Source organism: Eublepharis macularius, chromosome 5 (genome assembly GCF_028583425.1).
Source record: "Eublepharis macularius isolate TG4126 chromosome 5, MPM_Emac_v1.0, whole genome shotgun sequence".
In the NCBI taxonomy this organism is placed as follows: Eukaryota; Metazoa; Chordata; class Lepidosauria; order Squamata; family Eublepharidae; genus Eublepharis; species Eublepharis macularius.
In genome coordinates this window covers 75414795-75435132 of record NC_072794.1, presented here as the reverse complement: position 1 = coordinate 75435132, position 20338 = coordinate 75414795, and the positions used below count along the sequence as shown (strand labels likewise).

Here is a 20338-nt window from a genome sequence, read left to right as displayed (position 1 = left end):
CTCTCTCTCTCTCTCTCTCTCTCTCTCTCTCTCTGTGTGTGTGTGTGTGTGTGTGTGTGTGTGTATGAGAGAGAGAGAGAGAGAGAGAGAGAGAGAGAGAGAGAGAGAGAGAGAGAGAGACTAAAGCAGTGTTTTAATTGGCAGTGATGATGAAATATCATTTATTTCACTTCAATTGTATTTTAAAATTTTTGTTTGGATTCTTGTATTGACATAAGAATAGGGTTTGGTATGACCTAGTTACTTTGCTGCGTGAATTGCAAATGAACGTCCAACATCCTGAATAAAATGGGGCTTCTGAAATAACTTCTTTTAGTGTACAGGATATGGAAATAATTTTATACTTTGCTCAGCCTATAAGCTTACAAACTATAGCCGAGGTGAAAGCTACTAAATGTGGCTCAGTTAAATGTTTAGAATACTTCAGATTTGTTGTATATTATAATATATTTTTTCTATATATTTTAACATGCAAAGGAGTACAAAACCAATTTAATGGGAAATCTGCATGCACAAGTTTGCCTTAAAAATCTTGGAGAGTGAAAGGGGAATGCAGTGGTTGTGAGTGGGAGGAGGAGGGCTGCGTGCATCCTTTTGACATATTTAAATATGCACAGGGCTTCCTCCATTTTAATCTTCCTTTTGAAAAGATGGCTGTAAGCCGGCAATACCTACAAAAGCCGTCGTCATTTCTTCCTTGCTCCATTCAGCGAAGGAATAATGATCTGGAAGGAGAGATCCCATTCAACCAACTAAGCAGTCAGGATGATTCATAATTCATAAGTGCTTCAAGGCAGCTTGCTGGAAATATTTGAGCTAGATCCTTCATGTGATTTTTGTCTTCTGCCAACAAAAACAATACAGCCTTTTTGCAAAACTGGAATACAAACCTTGGTGTTGTTTTGGCTTAGCAAATAACTGTGATTACTGGAACTGTTGCTTTTTAAAACAAATACTAATCTTTTCATTGATTGGAAAATTGGGGCATCCTGATTCTTGAGGAATTCCTCCCTTAGATCTGCAGATTCTTCATAAGGGATTTGTTGTTTGTGGTGTGCCGTCTTCCAAAAATGCCTGAGGCAAATTACTTGTTATCTGTATCTTGGGGTTACATCAAGGTGGGTTTCAATCATTAAATGCAGATAATGAATGCCAACTGTGGTTTCTGTGTGTTTAGGATAAAAGTATGTATCCAACTGGTATTTATATTCCTGAAGCATAGTGTATGAATACATGCTGGTAATTTAGCATGCATCAACACTAAAATAAAACAGCATGGCATGAAAACTACTAACATCACTTTATGGGAACTAACATTAAATAGATTTAAGTCGTATAGCAGCATAATAGTCTACCAAACATTGAGATGGTTATATTTTTCTTTTGTCAGATATTTCCGTAAAATGGAATTGCATTTTAATTTGTTTTGGGGGAAAAACCTGTTTAATATGTGATTAAAATTGAGGAAAGATCTGAAATCAAAAATTGCTGTAACATATACTTGCTTTATATATATATATATATATATATGATTGTATGATTGTATGATTTATATTATATATATATATGATTGTATGATTTAACAATTAGGATTTTTTTAAAAATCTGCCAGAATTATAATCTTATTCAAACATAAGAGGTTAGACCCTAAAATTATTTTTGTTGTTGTTACAGAAGCTGTTGCCTGTTGCAAGTTGTATCCTATCAGCACAAGGACACTTGCTCTGGTGGAAGGCACATGTTCCATCAGTGGGACACGCCCCTACTGCTAAAGCAAGGCTTTGTGCAACACTCTTCATTAGTGGAAGACACCTTTTGTTATTTCAATGTTCCACTATTTATGTAACAGAACTTTTGGCTACAACCTAAAGTATTTGTTTATGAATATAGTTTAAAGATATTTCTGTGCCTACTAGTAGTTAATACCAGATTTAATGTACTTTACATTCATTATCCAGAGGAGCTGACAAACTATTTTTTTTAAAAAACAATAGTTCAAGAGAATGTTGAACCGGGAGCTGACTCACCTATCCGAAATGAGCCGATCAGGGAACCAAGTTTCTGAATATATTTCAAATACTTTCCTAGGTAAGTTATGCTATACCACTCTTCTATGAGAGTAGGATTTTAACAGCCATGGCTAGGATCCAAGGTGCCTGCATGGTGTTTCTGGTTGCTACATTGTGTCAAATGTCTATTGTGCCGATGTCCAAATTACAGGGGACTTTAGGAAACTATCAACAGTATAGTAAATGCAGCAGTTTGGAAAGGAAATTGAGGAAGATCTGGTACACACCAAAACATAGAATGAATACTACTGATTAGATCCCATGTCAGAGTTACTCCCTGCTTCGAAAAATGGGATAGGCTTAGTCTGGTCTGGGGTAACAGATAAAACTATGAGATATGTAGAGGACAGGAATTTTTTACTAATGTTACTTCTGAGGAGAAAACAATCTTACTAGTAAAATCTAGAAGTATAGGATGGAACTAGGGTTGCCAGGTCCCCTTACCCTCCCAGCAGGAAGAGGATGACCCAGCACTCACCTTGAGGAGATCTTTGCGTACGCAAAGCACAAGCACAACACAGCAACACTGTGATATCACTTCCAGGAGTGATGTAATCATGCAGGTCCCAGGAGCACTCCCACACTTTGCACTTGGCCGATTCTTAAAGAATTGACCCATTTGGGGCCCGAATTGGCACAGCATTCCCAGGGCTTGCATGATGGGAGTGATTACTCCTGGGAGTGATCTTGTCATGCTCCCCTGAGAGACCCATCTTTTCCTCCCATCAGCCAGATGAGTGGTAGTGGAGGACGGAGGGTGGGAGCAGGGAAATCTCCCGCCCCCACTGGGGACTGGCAACCCTAGATGGAACTAGCAGAAAAGGGAAATAGCAAAGAGTCCAGTAGCACCTTTAAGACTCACCAACTTTATTATAGCATAAGCTTTTGAGAGCCACAGCTCTCTTCATCAGATGCATGTGACGAAGAGACCTGTGGCTCTCAAAATCTTATGCTACAATAAAGTTGGTGCTACTGGACTCTTTGCTGTTTTGCTACTGCAGACTAACACAGCTAACTCCTCTGGATCAGAAGAGGGAAATGTAATCTTGAAAGCAGTCACTTAACAACTTACATGCTTTCAAAGACTTTTCCTAGTTGGGGGGTACATTGTGGCAGTTCAGCAACAACCTTTGTGATTCTTGAGGACTTCATTTGAGCCTAGGGATATTTGCCCTGGCTTGTTGCAAACTTGGAAATTACAACATTTACCACAGGCCCAGTTTCATTGCTACTGCTTATTCAAAATTATTTTTATTTGTTGAAAACAGCTAGGGGAATTAGCACAAAGAATTGGTATATTCCTTGCCTATGGGTGTTATGTTCTACAAACACTTATAACCATCTGCAACAGAAAATAAGCTCAGCAGCCTTGCAGAACCTAAGTAAATCTGGGTCTATCCAATACCTGGACTGGAGACCTGGAAACCCCAGATATACCTCCTAGGATTTTGTGAAACAAAGGTGAGATATAATATTTAGTATAACTTGTGTTAGGTGAAATAAATCTAGGCATTGTCTTCTATAGAGAGAATGTCCATTATAAACTTTTGAATGTGAAAAAAATGCAATTGCAATCTAAAATAGGGACGTTTGAACAACTTTCAGTTTGTATCACTTCCCATTCACCCAAAGTGAGAATGCAGCCAGTTAATCATCAGGCTGCCCTGCTATTCCCAACACGTTCAGATGCATTCTCAAGGACAGGCTGCTTGCAGCCATCAGAAGCTGATGCCCAGCTCATGAGGGATCAAATGGGAGTCAGCTTCTGATCTCCTGCTAGGGAAATTTTAGTTGACGCAATCTAAACATATCCCTGTTTAGCTGACAGTTTGTTCATGACTGTTGAACAAAGTGCTTGCCAAACAGGTTCACTGAGAAATTTAAAGCATCTTGAAAATAATAGTACACATCACCCTGTTAACTCTAAGTAAAAAGGTGATGTGTCTTTAAACTGGCCCCTAATGCTTCGTGAAGCACGCCTTACATAACTGGGAAATGGTTCAGGGCAGGAATCCGTGTAATTTACCAATGATCCATTTTATAGGATTGAGGACATATTCTTGTAGCGCAATTCAATTACTTTCTATTGCAATTATTTTCATTTTAGTAGATTAAGAAAAGCGGGCCATAATTAATCTCTAAGCATGATCAGAACTAGAAAAGCAAGAAAGATCATCCAGAAAAGCTTACTAAAATGATCTACCAATCAACTGCAAATATGCAATTCAATAGAATGATAACTTGCAATTTTTAACCAGTATCAAATTCTGGGAGATGGATTTATTTTAAAAACATCAGAGGAGTAGCTGTGCTTTTCTGTTGTAGCAAAAAACAAAGATGATGGTTCTTGTGGCACCTTAAAGGCCAATAAAGGCTCCGCATCTGAAGAAGTCAGCTGTAGTTCAACCCTAATCATCTGGCAGCCTTCTAGCTCAAAATTTTAGTAGATGTTTCTATGGGTAATAAAATGGCCACTATATGCTAACAAGTGTGGGCACCGTGACTCTGACTGATATATGCAGATGCAAGACCGTCATGATATTAGCAAATGGGTAGGCCTTTCATTGAATTCATCCATTATATAACTCAACCCATTATATAATCTATCACAATTGTTTTGAAAATAGTAGCATTGAATAATTTCAAGTAGGGAACCTGCAAGACCTGGCAAGGGAGCATCTCATTTCCCCTTCCTCCACTCTTTCCTCTTTCCCTTGCCTGAAAGACCTCATTACCTCTCCCCTATTCTTGCTTCCTTCCCTCCCAACAGCCAACCTTCCTTTATCTCCCCACCCTCCCCCTGATAGCCTCTCCCTGAGAAAACATTGGCTGAGTTGCACAGTGCTGGCTAAGCAGGGCTCATCTGCATAATGAGAACCCACAAGGACTTGTGAGGGGCACCTAATCCCACTATTTCCTCTTTCTCTCCTCCTTTCCCTGCTTCCTTCCTAGCTTTTATCTCCCTCCCCCTTGGCTAAAAATATTATTTATTTACTTCATTTATACCTGCCTTTCTCTGCAATTGGGACACAAAGCAGCTTACATCATTCTCCTCTCCTCCCATTTTATCCTCACAACTACCCTGTGAGGTAAGTTAGCCTGAGAATGCGTAACTGGCCCAAGGTCACCCAGTGAGCTTCCATGGGAGAGTGATGATTTGATCCTGGGTCTTCCAGATCCTAGTGTGACACTCTAACTGCTGCACCACACTGCCTTGATGGAGGACTGCTGTTGCATTGTAGAAACAGCCAGTTCTGGGTGAGTAATACACGTCACATGGTAGCAAGTTGCCCAGTGGTTGCTGCTGGGCCTGCCCCTGGTAAGTCCTCCCTCAAATCATGGAAAGGACGCTGCCTCTCCCCCCTCCCCCACCCACTGGCAGAAACCAAGTCTTGAAAGCTACCATGTGGTTTCCTAACAATGGCCACTGAGGGCATTTATTTCTTAAAGCTACAGGTGCTGCTTCTATTATTTTGGCTGATTTTAACACCGCCCCCGCCCCCCCCAGATTTCAGTTTTTTCCCCCCCAACCTGGGTCATTTTTCATATTTGTAGAAAAATCTGTTTTGTCTGTCCTCTGAATTTAAGTATCTGCAGATTAACTTTCAGATATTCACAGTACAATCCTATGCAGTGTTACTCTCTTCTATACCCACTGCTAAACTATTTTGAATAAACAAGCAGTAGAATAAATATGTAACACTAAACAAAGAGAATGCTTATTCAAAATGTTGGAAGGCTGCATATACCTTTCTCTTTTTTCTTACACAGACAAACAGAATGATGTGGAGATTCCTTCTCCTACTCAGAAGGACAGAGAGAAAAAGAAAAAACAGCAACTCATGACACAGATCAGTGGAGTGAAAAAGCTAATGCATAGCTCAAGCTTGAATAATACAAGTATTTCACGATTTGGTGTGAAAACAGAAAAAGAAGACCATCTAGCCAAGGTGTGTGTGAGACTCTATTGCTGACTTATCACTTCAGTTGTATCAGTCTTTTCGAGACTTTTTTTTTGTGGTATTGTGTACTCACTGGTACTGAGTACCAGCAACTTTGGGGGAGCTCCCCATGTCCCGAGGGCTCAGCTGGTGGAATTCAGTGCAACCTTACTTATACTGGCACCTTTGTATTAAAAAAAAAAGCACTGAGTCTTTTTATAGAAGTGGAAATAAAGGAGAGATAATATAAACAGTGGCTTCAGCACACAGCAAACTGAAGTATTTTTTGTCTGTGGTGTTTCAAACTTGAAGTTGTCACTTAATCTGACCTTTCATGGATTAGAAATTGTTGGTGCCAATTTCATGTGAAGGGTATATCGATATGGACTTTGTCTCTGAAATAACCAATGTTGAAAAGAATTAATTGCTATGAGAGGCTCATTCCTCCTCTGCTTTTCCTCCCAGGCACACAGTTGGTCTTTGGAATGCTCTGCCACAGCATGATGGCAGTGCCTCCCCCCAACAACCTTGTTCAGTGACATACTAACAATAGTTCTGGAGAAAAAAGCAGCATCAGTCTTTCTCTATTTAGATGCTTTTAGAAAGGATATTTCTAATTCTAGAGCAATCAAAATGATTGATATGAGTGAACTGCTTAGAATTATGTGCTGGGGTAGCCATGCTCAGAGATAAGATGGTCTATAACTCAGGAATAGTGTCATTATGTATAAGAACTGCATTACCAGCCCACTACTGCAGGAACCCATTTACACTATGCACTTATATCCATTTTACTTCATTTGAATTGTCATGGCTTCTCTTGGGGAATGATTCTTTGTTAAACTCTTTGTCTTCAGAGTTTAATTAATTCCCAGAATTCTCTGAGAAGAAAGTAAGACAAACTGGCTTTAATCTCATGTGGCTATAATCCAGTACTGGTACTAATTTTTGTACTAACTTAAAACAAAGCCCATTTTTGAAATTTACGTAACATTAAAAGCCTGCCTGTATTTTGGAATAAATAATAGTACCATTTGCCATTTCCTATTCTCTTTCCTTCAGCCTGCAGTGAGACATACTGTACTTCAAATAATTATCTCTCTCCTTTAATGTGCTCGATACTTATTAAATATTTGATATAAATTCCCTCTTGCTCCTTTTGCATACAGTGTTCTCTTGATAACTATGTAGTTAGCATTTATTATCAAGTTTTTAGGAAATGGTAAAAAAATATTTGATTGAGCTTATAAATATAATAATAGCATGTATACAGACTCATCCAAAATTTGGTGAGACTAGGTATGCAATAACCTTTTTATTGTTGTTTTCCTATAGGAGCTAGATGATCTGAATAAGTGGGGTCTGAATATATTTAATGTTGCAAGATATTCACACAATAGACCTCTCACCTGCATTATGTATGCCATTTTTCAGGTTGGTAATTTCATGAACTGTTGTTGCAATTTCTTGGTGGTTACCTTTTAAAAAGAGTACTCATCACCACTAGACATGGGCATGATCTGAATTACGATTTCAAAAAAAACCCGATTTTGGTGTTTGCGCCATCGTGACTCAGCTAATTGGTTCCGTCCACGGCAACCGATCCAGCAGTCAGGGGTTTGCTTGTTTGGGACTTGATCGGATATATCGGTTTCTGTTCGGAATTGCAGACACTTTGGCGCCAGTAATTTATTCCAGGGGCAACGGAGCCAGGGGAATGAGCTGTGTTTGCCCTCCTTCTGTCTCCCTCAAAACACGAATGGAAGCCCAGCTTTCCTTGATTAGCAGGCTTCCTTCCAACCACGGAGCAGCAACCCAGGGGAGGGAGGGGGAAGGGGGTGTTCTGAAGCCATGGGCACAAAGGAAAGACAAAAGGCAGTGCGGGAGGCTGGGAGGTCGCCTGCACCGTTCGTCTTTCCCCAGGACAAGGGGTGCGTGGGCAAGCTAGCCGCCCCTTGTCCTGGGGAAAGGCAAAAGGCAGCGTGGGAGGCTGGGAGGCCGCCTGCGCCGTTCACCTTTCCCCAGGACAAGGGGCACGCGGGAAAGCTGGCCGCCCCTTGTCTTGAGGGGCAGGTGAACGGCGCGGGCAGCTGCCGAGCCACTCACGCTGCCGCCAGCTCCACAGCGCACCGGGACAGCTGGCTTGCTGCATGGGTGGGGGGTGCGACCCAGGAGCGCGCGTGTGCTCGCAAGAGCCTGACTACAGTTGCCCTGGGCGCTGGCAACCGTAGATCCAGCCCTGGGAATGTCCCCTCCCTGAGGGGAGGCGGCTCATTGCCGGGTTAAAAACTCCCCCCCTCTACTCTAAGTGTGTGTGTGCGCGCGCGCGCGCGCGCGTGTGTGTGTGTGTGTGTGAATGTCCCCTCCCTCCCTGAAGGGAGGCGGCTCATCCCCGCCTCCCTGCCCGTCGGGCCTGGCGGCCACTGCCACCAACCACCACTCCTATATTGCTGGAAACAGCGGGGCGCCCTCCCGCTTTGGCCTTCCTGATTACAGATCAGAAATGGGACTTGATCGGTTAGAATCGGTGGCCTGGGTTCAGCAGCGGCCCAGATCCACGAACGGCTTAATGGGTATTTTTTTTTGGATCGTGCCCATCTCTAATCACCACTCCCCATGATAAATCCATGTCACCTTATATGATTTAAATTTCCTTAAATAGGAGAGAGATCTATTGAAGACATTCAAAATCTCATCAGACACGTTTATAGCTTATATGATGACTTTGGAAGACCACTACCATTCCGATGTAGCCTACCATAACAGTCTGCATGCAGCTGATGTAGCCCAATCAACACATGTTCTTCTGTCCACACCAGCCTTGGATGTAAGTAGTGTTTCCCCCACACAAATACAATTATTCATGTTGGAATTATGAATTTGTTTTGCTAGAACATACTAGTTGTTTATGATACTCAGCCATTCTTTTCTGTATATCCTGTTACTTGACAAGTGGGGGTCATGGTAGATTCATATACTTTAAATTCTTATTTCTCACTATTTTGTCTTCAGTACAAAAACCTGTCATCAAGGCTTATTGGCTACTTACAGTGCAATCCTAAGCAGAGTTACTCCATTCTAAACCCATTGAGTTGAATGGGTTTAGTGTGGAGTAACGGTTCAGGATTGCAATGATAGTCTGTCAAGAATGTGCTAGAGTCAGTTTTAATTTGACTGTATTGTCAGTAATTTGACCTTCATTTCTGAGATGGAATTATAGTACCCAGTGTTTTATTCTTCTGTTGGGGGAAACAAAAGCCCTGAAATCTGAATGTGATTGTTTTATTTGTATACAGTTATCTTACTTTTCTGTAAGGAGAACTGGAGATAAAGTGGCACAGAAAGATCTGTCAGGATTGAGGAAGACAAGCAGGCCTTCCTGGGAAAGGAGACACATGTGCCATTTGAAGAATTTTCTTGTAGCTAGGAAGTTTTTGTTTTGTAAAGGCTTGTTTTAATACACACTAATAATTTGGGTTGTACCACTGGTAGACCAGATAGTGAATTTGTAATAATGGCTTGTGTATATGCTATTTTTTCTTCTAGGCTGTTTTCACTGATCTGGAAATTCTTGCAGCAATTTTTGCAGCAGCAATTCATGATGTGGATCATCCTGGTGTCTCCAATCAGTTCCTTATTAATACAAGTGAGTTTTGTTTAGCAAAACGAGATACATATATCCTCACCATTGTCATTATGTTCCTAGGGACTGTAGAGTGTGCAGTATACAAATGTCCCAGTTTACTATTTAATGGTATGTTATGGCACTATAAAGTTCTTATAAAATTCACATAAAAATAGCATCAGACATGCTAAATCAGTATACTTAGTGATAGGATAATAGGTATGGCTTAATATGGCTTAAAGAAATTTAGGGGATAAATAAATTTAACTTTCCTGGTTCACAGGCTATAGATTTCCGGTTACTAGTTGCTGGGATGTAAACAGCTCAAAGGGACTATTCATCCAAGTCTTGTTTGTGGGCTTTCTGAAACCATCTGGCTAGTAAACAGGATGCTGGACAAGATGGATCCTTAGTCTGATCTTTCAGAACCCTTCTTAAATTAAATGAACCAGAGGAGAATTAAGATGGGGGGGGGGGATGCAAAATGCCCATATTGTTGAGTTCTGAAATGCTTTGTTATGACTGTCCTTTCAGATTCTTTGTATGTATATACATTAGTCAACATATGTATATATATATTAATGCGTGGTGGAGAGTGCCATAAGCCACCCCCCATGGTGGGGTTTTCATGGCAAGAGACTAACTGTCAGGCTATGGATGACAGGGATATGGTAGACAGGTCCTGCACCATTGCAACAAGAAGTCCAAGCTCTTGGTTAAATGGTTTTATTCAGAAATCCAATCTTTTCCATATATATTTCCATAGAGTTACTCAGAGGCAAGAAAGCATCTCAGCAGTATGTACTTCCTTCATAGGAATAGAGAGTTGAGGAAAGTACAACTCTAAATACCCACTCATTTCCCCCCTCCCAGCTAGACCACAGGTTTGCCCGGGAAAAGGGTCTGGGAATGCATGGGAGTAAACTGTAACATTTCAGACAGTGCAAGGTCACTTCTGTGAGCTTCAAAGAAAGAACAGATAAGACAGCTACATTCTCAGACTGTGAGAGGGAGAAACGAAAGTGATGGTTAGAACATCTGCAAAATGAAATCAGGGTACAGCATTAGCAATGGTTCAGCACATAGAACAATGGCATGGATATAGGGGGTACAGACATGACACTAACAGAGGTAGTTTGCCATTTCCTGCCTCTGCAACTCTGGTCTTTGTTGGAGGTCCCCTATCCAATTACTAACCAAGGTAGACCCTGCTTAGCTTCTGAGATCTGATGAGATCAGGCTCACCTGGGCTATCCAAGTCAGGGCATATATATCAATATATGTATATATATTTGTGTGTGTGTGTGTGTGTGTTATTCAAAAGAGTGCCCAGAAAGATAGAAGTGTTGCCATGCTAGTTCTTGCTTAATGTTCTCTTTGAAGATGGATTTTCTGTGTGAAATAATGTAGTTTCCTTTGACCTGTTTTGCCAGATTCTGAACTTGCTCTAATGTACAATGATGAATCTGTCTTGGAAAATCACCACCTTGCTGTGGGTTTCAAGCTGCTACAAGAAGAGCACTGTGACATCTTCCAGAATCTGACCAAGAAACAGCGTCAAACTCTCAGGAAAATGGTGATAGACATGGTAAGAATGTAGTATGTCCTAATTTTGTTACTGCTCTTTCTGCTGCTGTACCAGTTCAGAAACTCACATTTCTACTTTCTTTGTATTTACTAAGAATTCTTTTTCCATTCGTGAAGGTCTTGGCAACTGATATGTCCAAACACATGTCCCTTCTGGCAGACTTAAAGACCATGGTGGAGACTAAGAAAGTGACAAGTTCTGGTGTTCTCCTTCTCGATAACTACACAGACAGAATACAGGTCTGTATGGGAGAGTTCCTTATTATGCTGCTACTTTTTCTTAAAGCATATTGCATGCTGTTTGTTTTTGTCTATCATGCATTTCAATCAGTGTCAACCCTCAAGGATCAGGGCTGCAAAAGTGAACAGTTCGGTCCCTAAACCCTTGACAAATAGAGGAGCAGATGTGTCTCATCCCATCCTGGGTTCTAAACAGACTCCATAATTTTGGAGTCTGTTTAGAAACTACTGATCCCTTGCTCCCTTGTGTAAGTGTAGGTAACTAATCTGCTTCCCTGGTCTGAGGTACCTGTGAAAGGCCCAAGCAAATCAATGTGTTTTTTACAGGGAGCTTTTCCAAGGAAAGGATGCAAAGCCATCTGCAGCCCCTAGCATGGCAAACTAATGGCTATGAGATGAGGCATCAGAAAAAATGGTGCAAATGGTTCAGAGGACGTGGGGCAGAATTATACAGAAACCACTGTAGGTGTTCCAGCAAAAACTTCTGCTTGTGTCATAAATGCAGTTGGGGACAGGGCTGGAACGATAAGCACATTTGTGCACGTAAGCACATAAACCTTTCCACAAGACAGGAATTTGGTGGTTTGTGGTTTCCTGAATTCTTCTTCCCTCCAACCCACTTGGAGAAGACAGGATCCCACAGTCATAACGAACATAACTAGTTTAGTGTTCTTTGGATTAGTAGTACAGTTGAGTATTGTGCAATCTTCAAGTTTGTTCTTTGGATGTTTATGAACTCTGAGGATTAAGTCTTGTCATAGATGGTTAAAAATATTGAGAGAAAGCTTTTCTTCATTAAAGGCAAGGAGTCTACTTCAACCATTTCTCTCTTTTCAGAACACGCATTGAAATTTCAGTGTTTTCCAGGATCAAGAGAGAAATATCTGTGTCTTTTCAAAATAAAATTAGTAGAAAATGCTTATTATCCCTTCCTTTGTCTCTGCTAAATCCTTTTATCTTACAATTATTCAGATCCTCCTTTGGAGGGCCTGAGGAATGCATAGCCTCCTTCACAGACAATCCATCGCCCTTTGAATACTTCCTATTTTATGCACTAATGTAGTAAATTATTCAGTTTAAGAGTTATAAACCTGCATTGGCAGCAGAATTGTGCTACAACCTGACCCTAGCCCAATTCAAATTGTGTCCTTTCACTACTGTCACGGGGCATGTGCTAGCATGCTGATAACAGAGGCTTTAGGGGAATGACTCTTGGTGTGAACAGGCATCCATCAGGAAGTTTAAGTGTCTTCTTGCTCATTATCTTTATAGCTTCTTCCAACCTTGTGTTTTCTCCATCTTGCATGGAGATAGCGGCCAATTTTATGTTCAGCTCTGCATTCATTTGATCATGCTCTAGAAAGCGCTACCATTTCCCTAAGTTTGGCTAAGGGATGACATCTACTACACAGTATAGTCACATCTATGAATGTTCTGGGAGAAACCATAAAAAGAATGAAACTGTGTTCACAAACATTTTTGTAAGTGAATGGAAGGAAGCATCTGTAATCAGGAGAGGTCCTGTATAATTTGCACAGATTAGCCAGCTAATATTGCTTTTCTGTTCTGTAAATCCACAGTGAAATTAGGCTGGTATTGTTTGACCTCTTTGGTCTACAATGGATCTTTCCAAATAATATGAATCATGACTGGGTAGAAATGTACTCTAATGAAGTTACCTTCTCATAACATATTCCAAAGAAAAGTGTATTTTTGTGATCAAAATGTTCTCCTTTTTAATGTGAAATTGTACTGAATGTACTAGCAAGCACAGACTGAAATGTTGTTCTGTTCTGCCTGATTATGCGAGCTTTCAAATTACAACAGCTTTTTCAATGACAGGTTCTCCGAAATATGGTTCATTGTGCTGATTTGAGTAATCCCACAAAGTCCCTTGAACTCTATCGGCAGTGGACAGACAGGATCATGGAGGAATTTTTTCAACAGGGGGACAAAGAAAGGGAGAGAGGAATGGAAATTAGCCCAATGTGTGACAAACATACAGCATCTGTAGAGAAGTCACAGGTAATGAACTTTATGCTGATCTCCCCATGTCCAACTGGCAATATTCCTCTAGTTCATCCTTGTTGTAATTCCATTCCAAATATTTATACTGATGATTACTGGGTGTTTTTTTTAAATGAATAGTGTGCGTGTCCTAATTTTCTGTTTCATGTTATTTACATTTATTAGTAAATGTCAAAAACTGCTTATATGTGGTGCTGAATATTGACTCAAAGGCCTAGATGCCTCTGCTACCTTTACGGATATAGACACTAACTAAAGATAGTGTCTATATCAAAACTCCAAAAGCTGTTGGACAGAAATTCTATAGGGCAGGAAAACAGCTCTCAGTGGAGTATCTCTCAGTGCTTGGATGTTTGGTTTGGAAGTCACACTTGCCTCCTTCAGACACAACTTCTACTACCTTCTCCTCACTTAGAAGGAAATCATCGTTCCAATTTTTATGTTTCTTTACAATTCAGGAAAGAGTAACATAAACATTTGCCAGTTTTTCTGGTTGGAGATATCTGCCTAGAAACATAATTTTTAGCTTAGTTTAAAAAACTGGAAACATTTCTGTTAATATTTCTTTATGAATATGGAGAACTTTTAAGAGCCTTACTTTCCAAGACCAGACAAGGTCATTTAATTTAAGTCTCTACTGAGCACTCTTTTTTACAGGAAGTTTTCATCACCTTTTGGCTTAAGCAGCTTCAGCAGTTACAATAGAATTATAATGGCTCACTCAACATCCTGTTGTGTCTGAAGGAGGCAAGTGTGACTTCCAAACCAAACATCCAAGCACTGAGAGGGACTCCATTGAGAGCTGTTTTCCTGCCCTATAGAATTTCTGTCCAACAGCTTTTGGAGTTTTGACAAACTCTGCCAAGATGGAAGACTTTCCAGTCAATTTTATAGCCCTTTAGTTTTGGTATCCTGAACTTCCTGTTTGTGAAGCAACTAAGAAATAATCCAGTTTAGAGTATATTCACCAAATAACATGTAAACCTTTGTAATTTCCTCACAATGACACACCATTTCCACATTACAATTCGGTATTCCCACACTGAGTATCAAGCATGTGAATTTAAAAGTGAATGCCTCCTTTCTCTTTCTGTGCTGTTTATAAAACCTTGTGCATTGAAAAAAATATTTCCAGAAACAACCAATTAATTCCAGAAAAACAGTTGCATCCCCAGGAATCATGACTGGAAGTGGCCTATAAAGACTGCCAATTCCAAAACTGTCAGCCAAATGAGAACTTCATCAAAATGTCACAGTATCTTTAAAGAAATACCAGCACCTACTTTTCACTCAAATTATGCTGAAAAGGCTAGCATTCTTCCCTCTCCGGCAATATTTATCTATTTATTTGTACAGAGTATCTTTCTGCCATTAGTGGCACCCAAAATGGCTGCAACTCTATAAAAGTAGTTTAAAACTAAGGAATAACATTTTAGAATCATAAGAATCATAGGGTTGGAATGGATCTCTAGGGTCATCTAGTCCAACCCCCTGTACAATGCAGGAAATTCACAAATACCTCCCTCCCCCACATATACACACCCAGTGACCCTTACTCCATGCCCAGAAGATGAAAAAACAGCATCAGGATCCCTAGACAAACTGGCATGGGGAAAATTGCTACCGGACCCCAAGATGGTGATTGACCTTACCCTGGGCATGTAAGAAGGAACCACAAGAACTAAGCGCTGATGTAACCCTTCCTGCCTTCTCTCTCATGATCTGCCTAGGTTCACAGAATAGGCATTGCTGTTAGATGGCCATCCGGCCTGTGCTTAAAAACCTCCCAAAAAGAGAGCCCATGCTACGACCACCTTTTAAATGTTACTTGAAACTTTTGAGTTGAAGCAAGGACCCCAAGCTGTTTCACTTCACCTTTGGGGCTCTGCTGGAGAAACAAAGATGTTAAAAGTCCCAATCCCAGCCTTCCTCTGCAGGTGGCCTGGTTGCTTGTAGGAGTTACTAAAATGACAGCTCCACTGAATAAAAACTTCCTCTCTAAATAACCAACATTGGTTACCTTTACAGTAGCCAAATTCATTATTTGCTAATGAGTCACTTTTTAGCAGTGATATTATATACTAGCTACAAAGCCTGCTGTAAAAATAAATACAATGGGCTCTAGCAGCGGGGCCAAGGCCCAGCTGCTGCTATGGAGGTGACGGGAAGACCATGGGGGGGGGGGTTCCCCCGCACTGTACCTCAGTCCCCACCAGCTCCACAGCCCCGTAGCCGCTGTGGAGACAGAGAGAAGGCCACAGGGGGGATCCCCCATGCTGCATCTCCCTGCTGGCTCCACAGACAAGCCTTTGAGGGGCCACGGAGGCGGCAGGGAGGTGCAGCACGCCTGCCGCTGACAACTTTCCTTTTAACCTGGCACAAATGCACCACAGAATTCTCAGTGCGCCTGCACCAGGATAAGAGGTAAGTCATCAGGATTACGGTTCACTTTTCATGTTTTAAGGATGCTTTACAGTCCAAGGACTCCCAGAAGACAGTTCACAAGCAGCAATAAATACTACAAAACCCAATCCTGGCTATAATTGTCTGAAAATATAAAAAATGAAAACTTTTTTCTAAATAATTATGCACTAGTAGGCTATAAACTGAATCTTCTGCATATGGTTTTGGCCATCTAGAACAGGGTTTTCCATTGTGGTGCCTATGGGTGCCATTACACCCTCCAACACCTTTCCTTTCACCTACCAAGGCCATTTCCACACGTACCAGCATAGCGCTAACCTCTCGCAACAAGGGCATCTTCCTGGTGCAATTTCTGACCTCATCGCACGACGATCCCATTTTCATGGTGTGATGACATCAGAAATCGCGCCAGGAAGACGCCCTTGTTGCAAGAGGTTAGCGCTATGCCAGTATGTGTGGAAACAGCCCAAGTATTTTTAGAAAGTAGGTGGGGGCCAGGTGAGCTTTGTCCAACAGGGCTTCTGATTGGCCATTGGGGGTCTGATTGTCTATGCATATTATAATAACATTGCTTCAGTAGCAGCTGCCACCACAATATTGGTTTTATTCTCGCTATTACTCTTTCCTAGTATATTTTTTAAAATTAGTCCTCCTGCCCCCTGTATTTGGGCTTCATCTGAATGTGTGTCTGTGGCTCCACCTCTCATGATGGCCATTTTGTGGATGTGCCCACCACCCTGTGTCAGAATTCCAAAGATATGCACAGGCTCAAAAATGTCAGGTCCTCTGTCCTAGGGTACTGATGAAGCAGATCAGCCTCTTGGACCTTTGGTCTTCAAGTACTGTTATTTTTAGAAGTATCTCAGTATTACCTAAGCAAATTAATTAACAACATGCTTCGATTCCCTCAAAGGCTTTGAGTGAAACCAACAGATAATTTGCTGGAAGGCTCCCTGCTTGAGGCCAGCTTGAAGCTGTTTATAACTGATAATCGATTATTAATCTGAAAAATAAATAATGTCCCATACATAGGGAGTCTATAGGTGCAGGCCAAGGACTAAAGGTTTTCACAGGCATTTTCCCACCACGGCAGAAATGTGGGTAATGTCTACCTCACCCTGTATCTTGGGCCCATAGACCTCTGTCTCTCCATGTGGTTAAAGCTGCCATACAGAACTTTTTTAAAAGCATCAAGTTACATATTTACACCCTTATTGCCTCCTCCAAAGTTTAGTAAATTCCCAGTTCTCCATCTCATCATTGAAATAGCATTAGTCCACATTTGGTGCTAGCAGTACACTATCCTGTTCACATGCAGGTGATGGGGTAGCCTGCTGAGCAAAGAAACTCATGCTATGTGGCATTCATCCCGAAAACAGGATCACACAGCCTAGGACTAAAAGGGAGAAGCAAGATAAGAGACAACCAGTTCATGAAATTATAGAGATGTTGCACATTTCATCCATATCCGTTATCATAAAGTTCCATGAAGGGAATATTTTTCCCTTCAATCTTTTAATTCCCTTTTTAATAGAACAATGGTCCTATTTACAGGAGATTAAAACTGTAAAGGAGATTAAATTATTTTAAAAGTACTCAAGGTGGCTCAGACCTGAGGAGCAGGAGTGTATCAACTTGTCACCAGGTATTAGCAAACAAGTGTTCATGTAAATTGCAATGCTACAAACTGTAACAGGTATACCCTAATTATTTTTCCTGTGTGGAGGGGCGGGGGTAAGATCAGAAATTAGTATGGTTTATTGATGAACTTTTGTGCTTTCCTCTACCCATCTGGATCCTCTGCAATAATTGAGTAACGAGACATACTTGTTGTATGATGGAGGCATTATCTGAATGGCCCCTAGATTATCATAAAATTCCATGAAGGAGATATTTGAAATCTTAACCAGTGCCATATTTTTGTTGAGACTTTAGTTACAGACGTTTCTTCTTTCTTTTACAAACTGAGAGTTGTGACAGTTATCTTTTGTTGTTGCTTTGCAGGTTGGGTTCATTGATTACATCGTTCACCCCCTTTGGGAGACATGGGCAGACTTAGTGCAACCTGATGCCCAAGACATCCTAGACACTCTAGAAGACAACAGAAATTGGTATCAGAGTATGATCCCTCAGAGCCCCTCCCCTCCTCTTGATGAACGCAACAGAGACTGTCAGGGCCTGATGGAGAAGTTCCAGTTTGAGCTGACCCTTGAAGAAGAGGACTCTGATGGGCCTGAAAAAGAGAGTGACAGTATCAGCTATTTCAGCAGTACAAAGACACTCTGTGTGATTGATCCGGGAAAAAGAGATTCCCAAAGGGAACCGAACATAGAAATTATGACAGAAGATATGTTGCCGGTTGACACATAATGTACTGTGTCTGTCTCTCTGGGTGATTTAATACTTTGTGCACATGCAGGTTGTCGTGCTGACCAGCCGACAGTCTAGGTCTAAGGCCAACATCTACCATTGGCTAAAAGACCTTTCCAGCTACTTGAGATGGGAGTCAGGGTTAACGAGTGTGTACTGTCTGCTCAGGAAATTAAGAGATGATTTATATAGCAGCTTAAGCTTTGTCAGCCAAAAAAAAATTCATTGTGGTGGTCTGAAGCCAGTGTGAATTAGTTACTGAACAAGCCTGACAGTGAATGACACACAACTGAAATACTTTTTATTCTTAATAGATTTTAAAATCTAGATGTCTGACAGCTAAAACTACTGATTAGTAACTACATTTAAAATGTGTCCACCTGTCTGCAGACCCGTGTGCCTTTTTTATAAACACTTTCATGTCTTTTCAAGAAACCTATTAAATGCGCAACCAAGCGCGTTTGATATTGATGTATATTTTTATTATTATTCCTGTTTTAAAAGAAGAGGTCTTCCTTTTTATGGGCAATACTTGTTCCTTTATTGCAGTTTAATCTCTTTGACTAGATAAACAAAGCAGGGTGCCCTCCTATTTGTGTTACTGCACCATTGGTTATGTTATCAAGTCCTAAAAAACCTGTGCGTATCCTCTGCTGTTTGCTACTGGAAAACAGTATTTTTCATTCTATTGTTTTTTCACTTTTTTGCGCACAGGATATTATGTAGCTTTGTGTTCTGGTAGCACAATATGGCACATGTAAAAACCAGCATACTGAGGTCATGTAACATGCTTTCTCTCCTTATTGGTTTCCTTATGCAGTGGAATTCGCATGCATGGTCCTTTGTGTTCTCTTCCTCCACACACAAAGTTCATGTCCAGTAGATCAAGTCTCTCCTTTTTTCCTTCTGCACTTGCCTTGAGCTCTAACATGTCCATTACTGTTTATAACAGTGTATTTATTACGTAATGTATATAATGTAATGTTTTGTAAGTATTAATTTATATAAATTAACATTGCCTGTCAGTGGTGATGTTACTTGTGTAGAAGACTCTAGATAAGAGTTGCCCTTTCTTGTAACCTTTTGTATTGAATAAAATAGAAGAACCTGAACATAGCTTCAAAGAGACATATGGACCCAGAGAGGGCATTTAGGTGACATTGGCTTGTAGAGGTTTCATTTTCATTATGATTTGGGAAATCATCCTCAGCAGTGATTGGAAAAGATTTAGACTGGTCTGTCTGAATGATGCAAAACTACTGAAACTGAAAAAGAAACCCTAATATATGCCACAAAACATTAAGTGTCATTTTCTGGTTTATGAACAACCAATGTGAATTTCTATGACAAAATGTGAACCGATGTTATAATTGTGCTGTGAAACTTCTTCCAACAAAGCTTGTTAGGCATGTATACAGTGCCAATCTCAGTTTGTAAAACTACGTTTCAAGCTTTCAGTCCAACTTGTGACTAAATAGTTGATGAAAATAGCACAGTTGTGCATGATCAATGGGTTTGTATGTCTGTTGAATACTGCAATGTTTCAGGTAGTTATTTTATTGTTTAAAAGTTTCACACAATGTATGTTGTTATAGTATTATATATTGTGTTCAGATGCATTCTTAAGAGATTTTTATATGAAGTGAATAAATGAAAGCATGACTTAGACTGGGCTGTTCTGATTTTTCTTTATTTTTTAGTCTCCTTTAGCTTCATTGACTGTGTTATCCAGATCATTCCCTGTGTCATATGTGGCCTGTCATATGTGGAGCATCCTCTACATGTGTAGAATCATATATATATTCTAGGGCAAATACCTGGGACTGTCCAGTCTATTGTATATATAGGCTCCAATCTAGCACAGTATTCTCAGTTAAAAACTGAAAGTCAAAAGAAATACTTAATAACATTTATTTTCCTATCTATATACAGTACTGAAATATGAAACATCAGTGGAAAGCAAAATGAGACAATGTTGCAATATGACAGATGTATATTGTGACCAAATCAACCTTGTAAATGTGAACAATCCTAATTGCATTGTTCGGCACTAG

General features: G+C 40.5%; 1 protein-coding gene across 3 annotated transcripts in view; it reads left to right on the top strand.

Annotated features, from left to right (window-relative positions):
• The window catches only part of PDE4B (phosphodiesterase 4B), a 66702-nt gene extending 46750 nt beyond the window's left edge, over positions 1-19952 (top strand). For all 3 annotated transcript variants that reach the window (XM_054979866.1, XM_054979867.1, XM_054979865.1), the window contains 9 exons: positions 1995-2088; positions 5841-6019; positions 7346-7444; positions 8673-8837; positions 9557-9656; positions 11069-11223; positions 11340-11462; positions 13305-13487; positions 17919-19952. In XM_054979866.1, the coding sequence (XP_054835841.1) occupies positions 1995-2088; positions 5841-6019; positions 7346-7444; positions 8673-8837; positions 9557-9656; positions 11069-11223; positions 11340-11462; positions 13305-13487; positions 17919-18284 (1464 nt within the window). In that variant the 3' untranslated portion in view covers positions 18285-19952. The remainder of the gene's footprint in view (positions 1-1994; positions 2089-5840; positions 6020-7345; positions 7445-8672; positions 8838-9556; positions 9657-11068; positions 11224-11339; positions 11463-13304; positions 13488-17918) is intronic.
• The last annotated feature ends 386 nt before the right edge of the window (positions 19953-20338 follow it).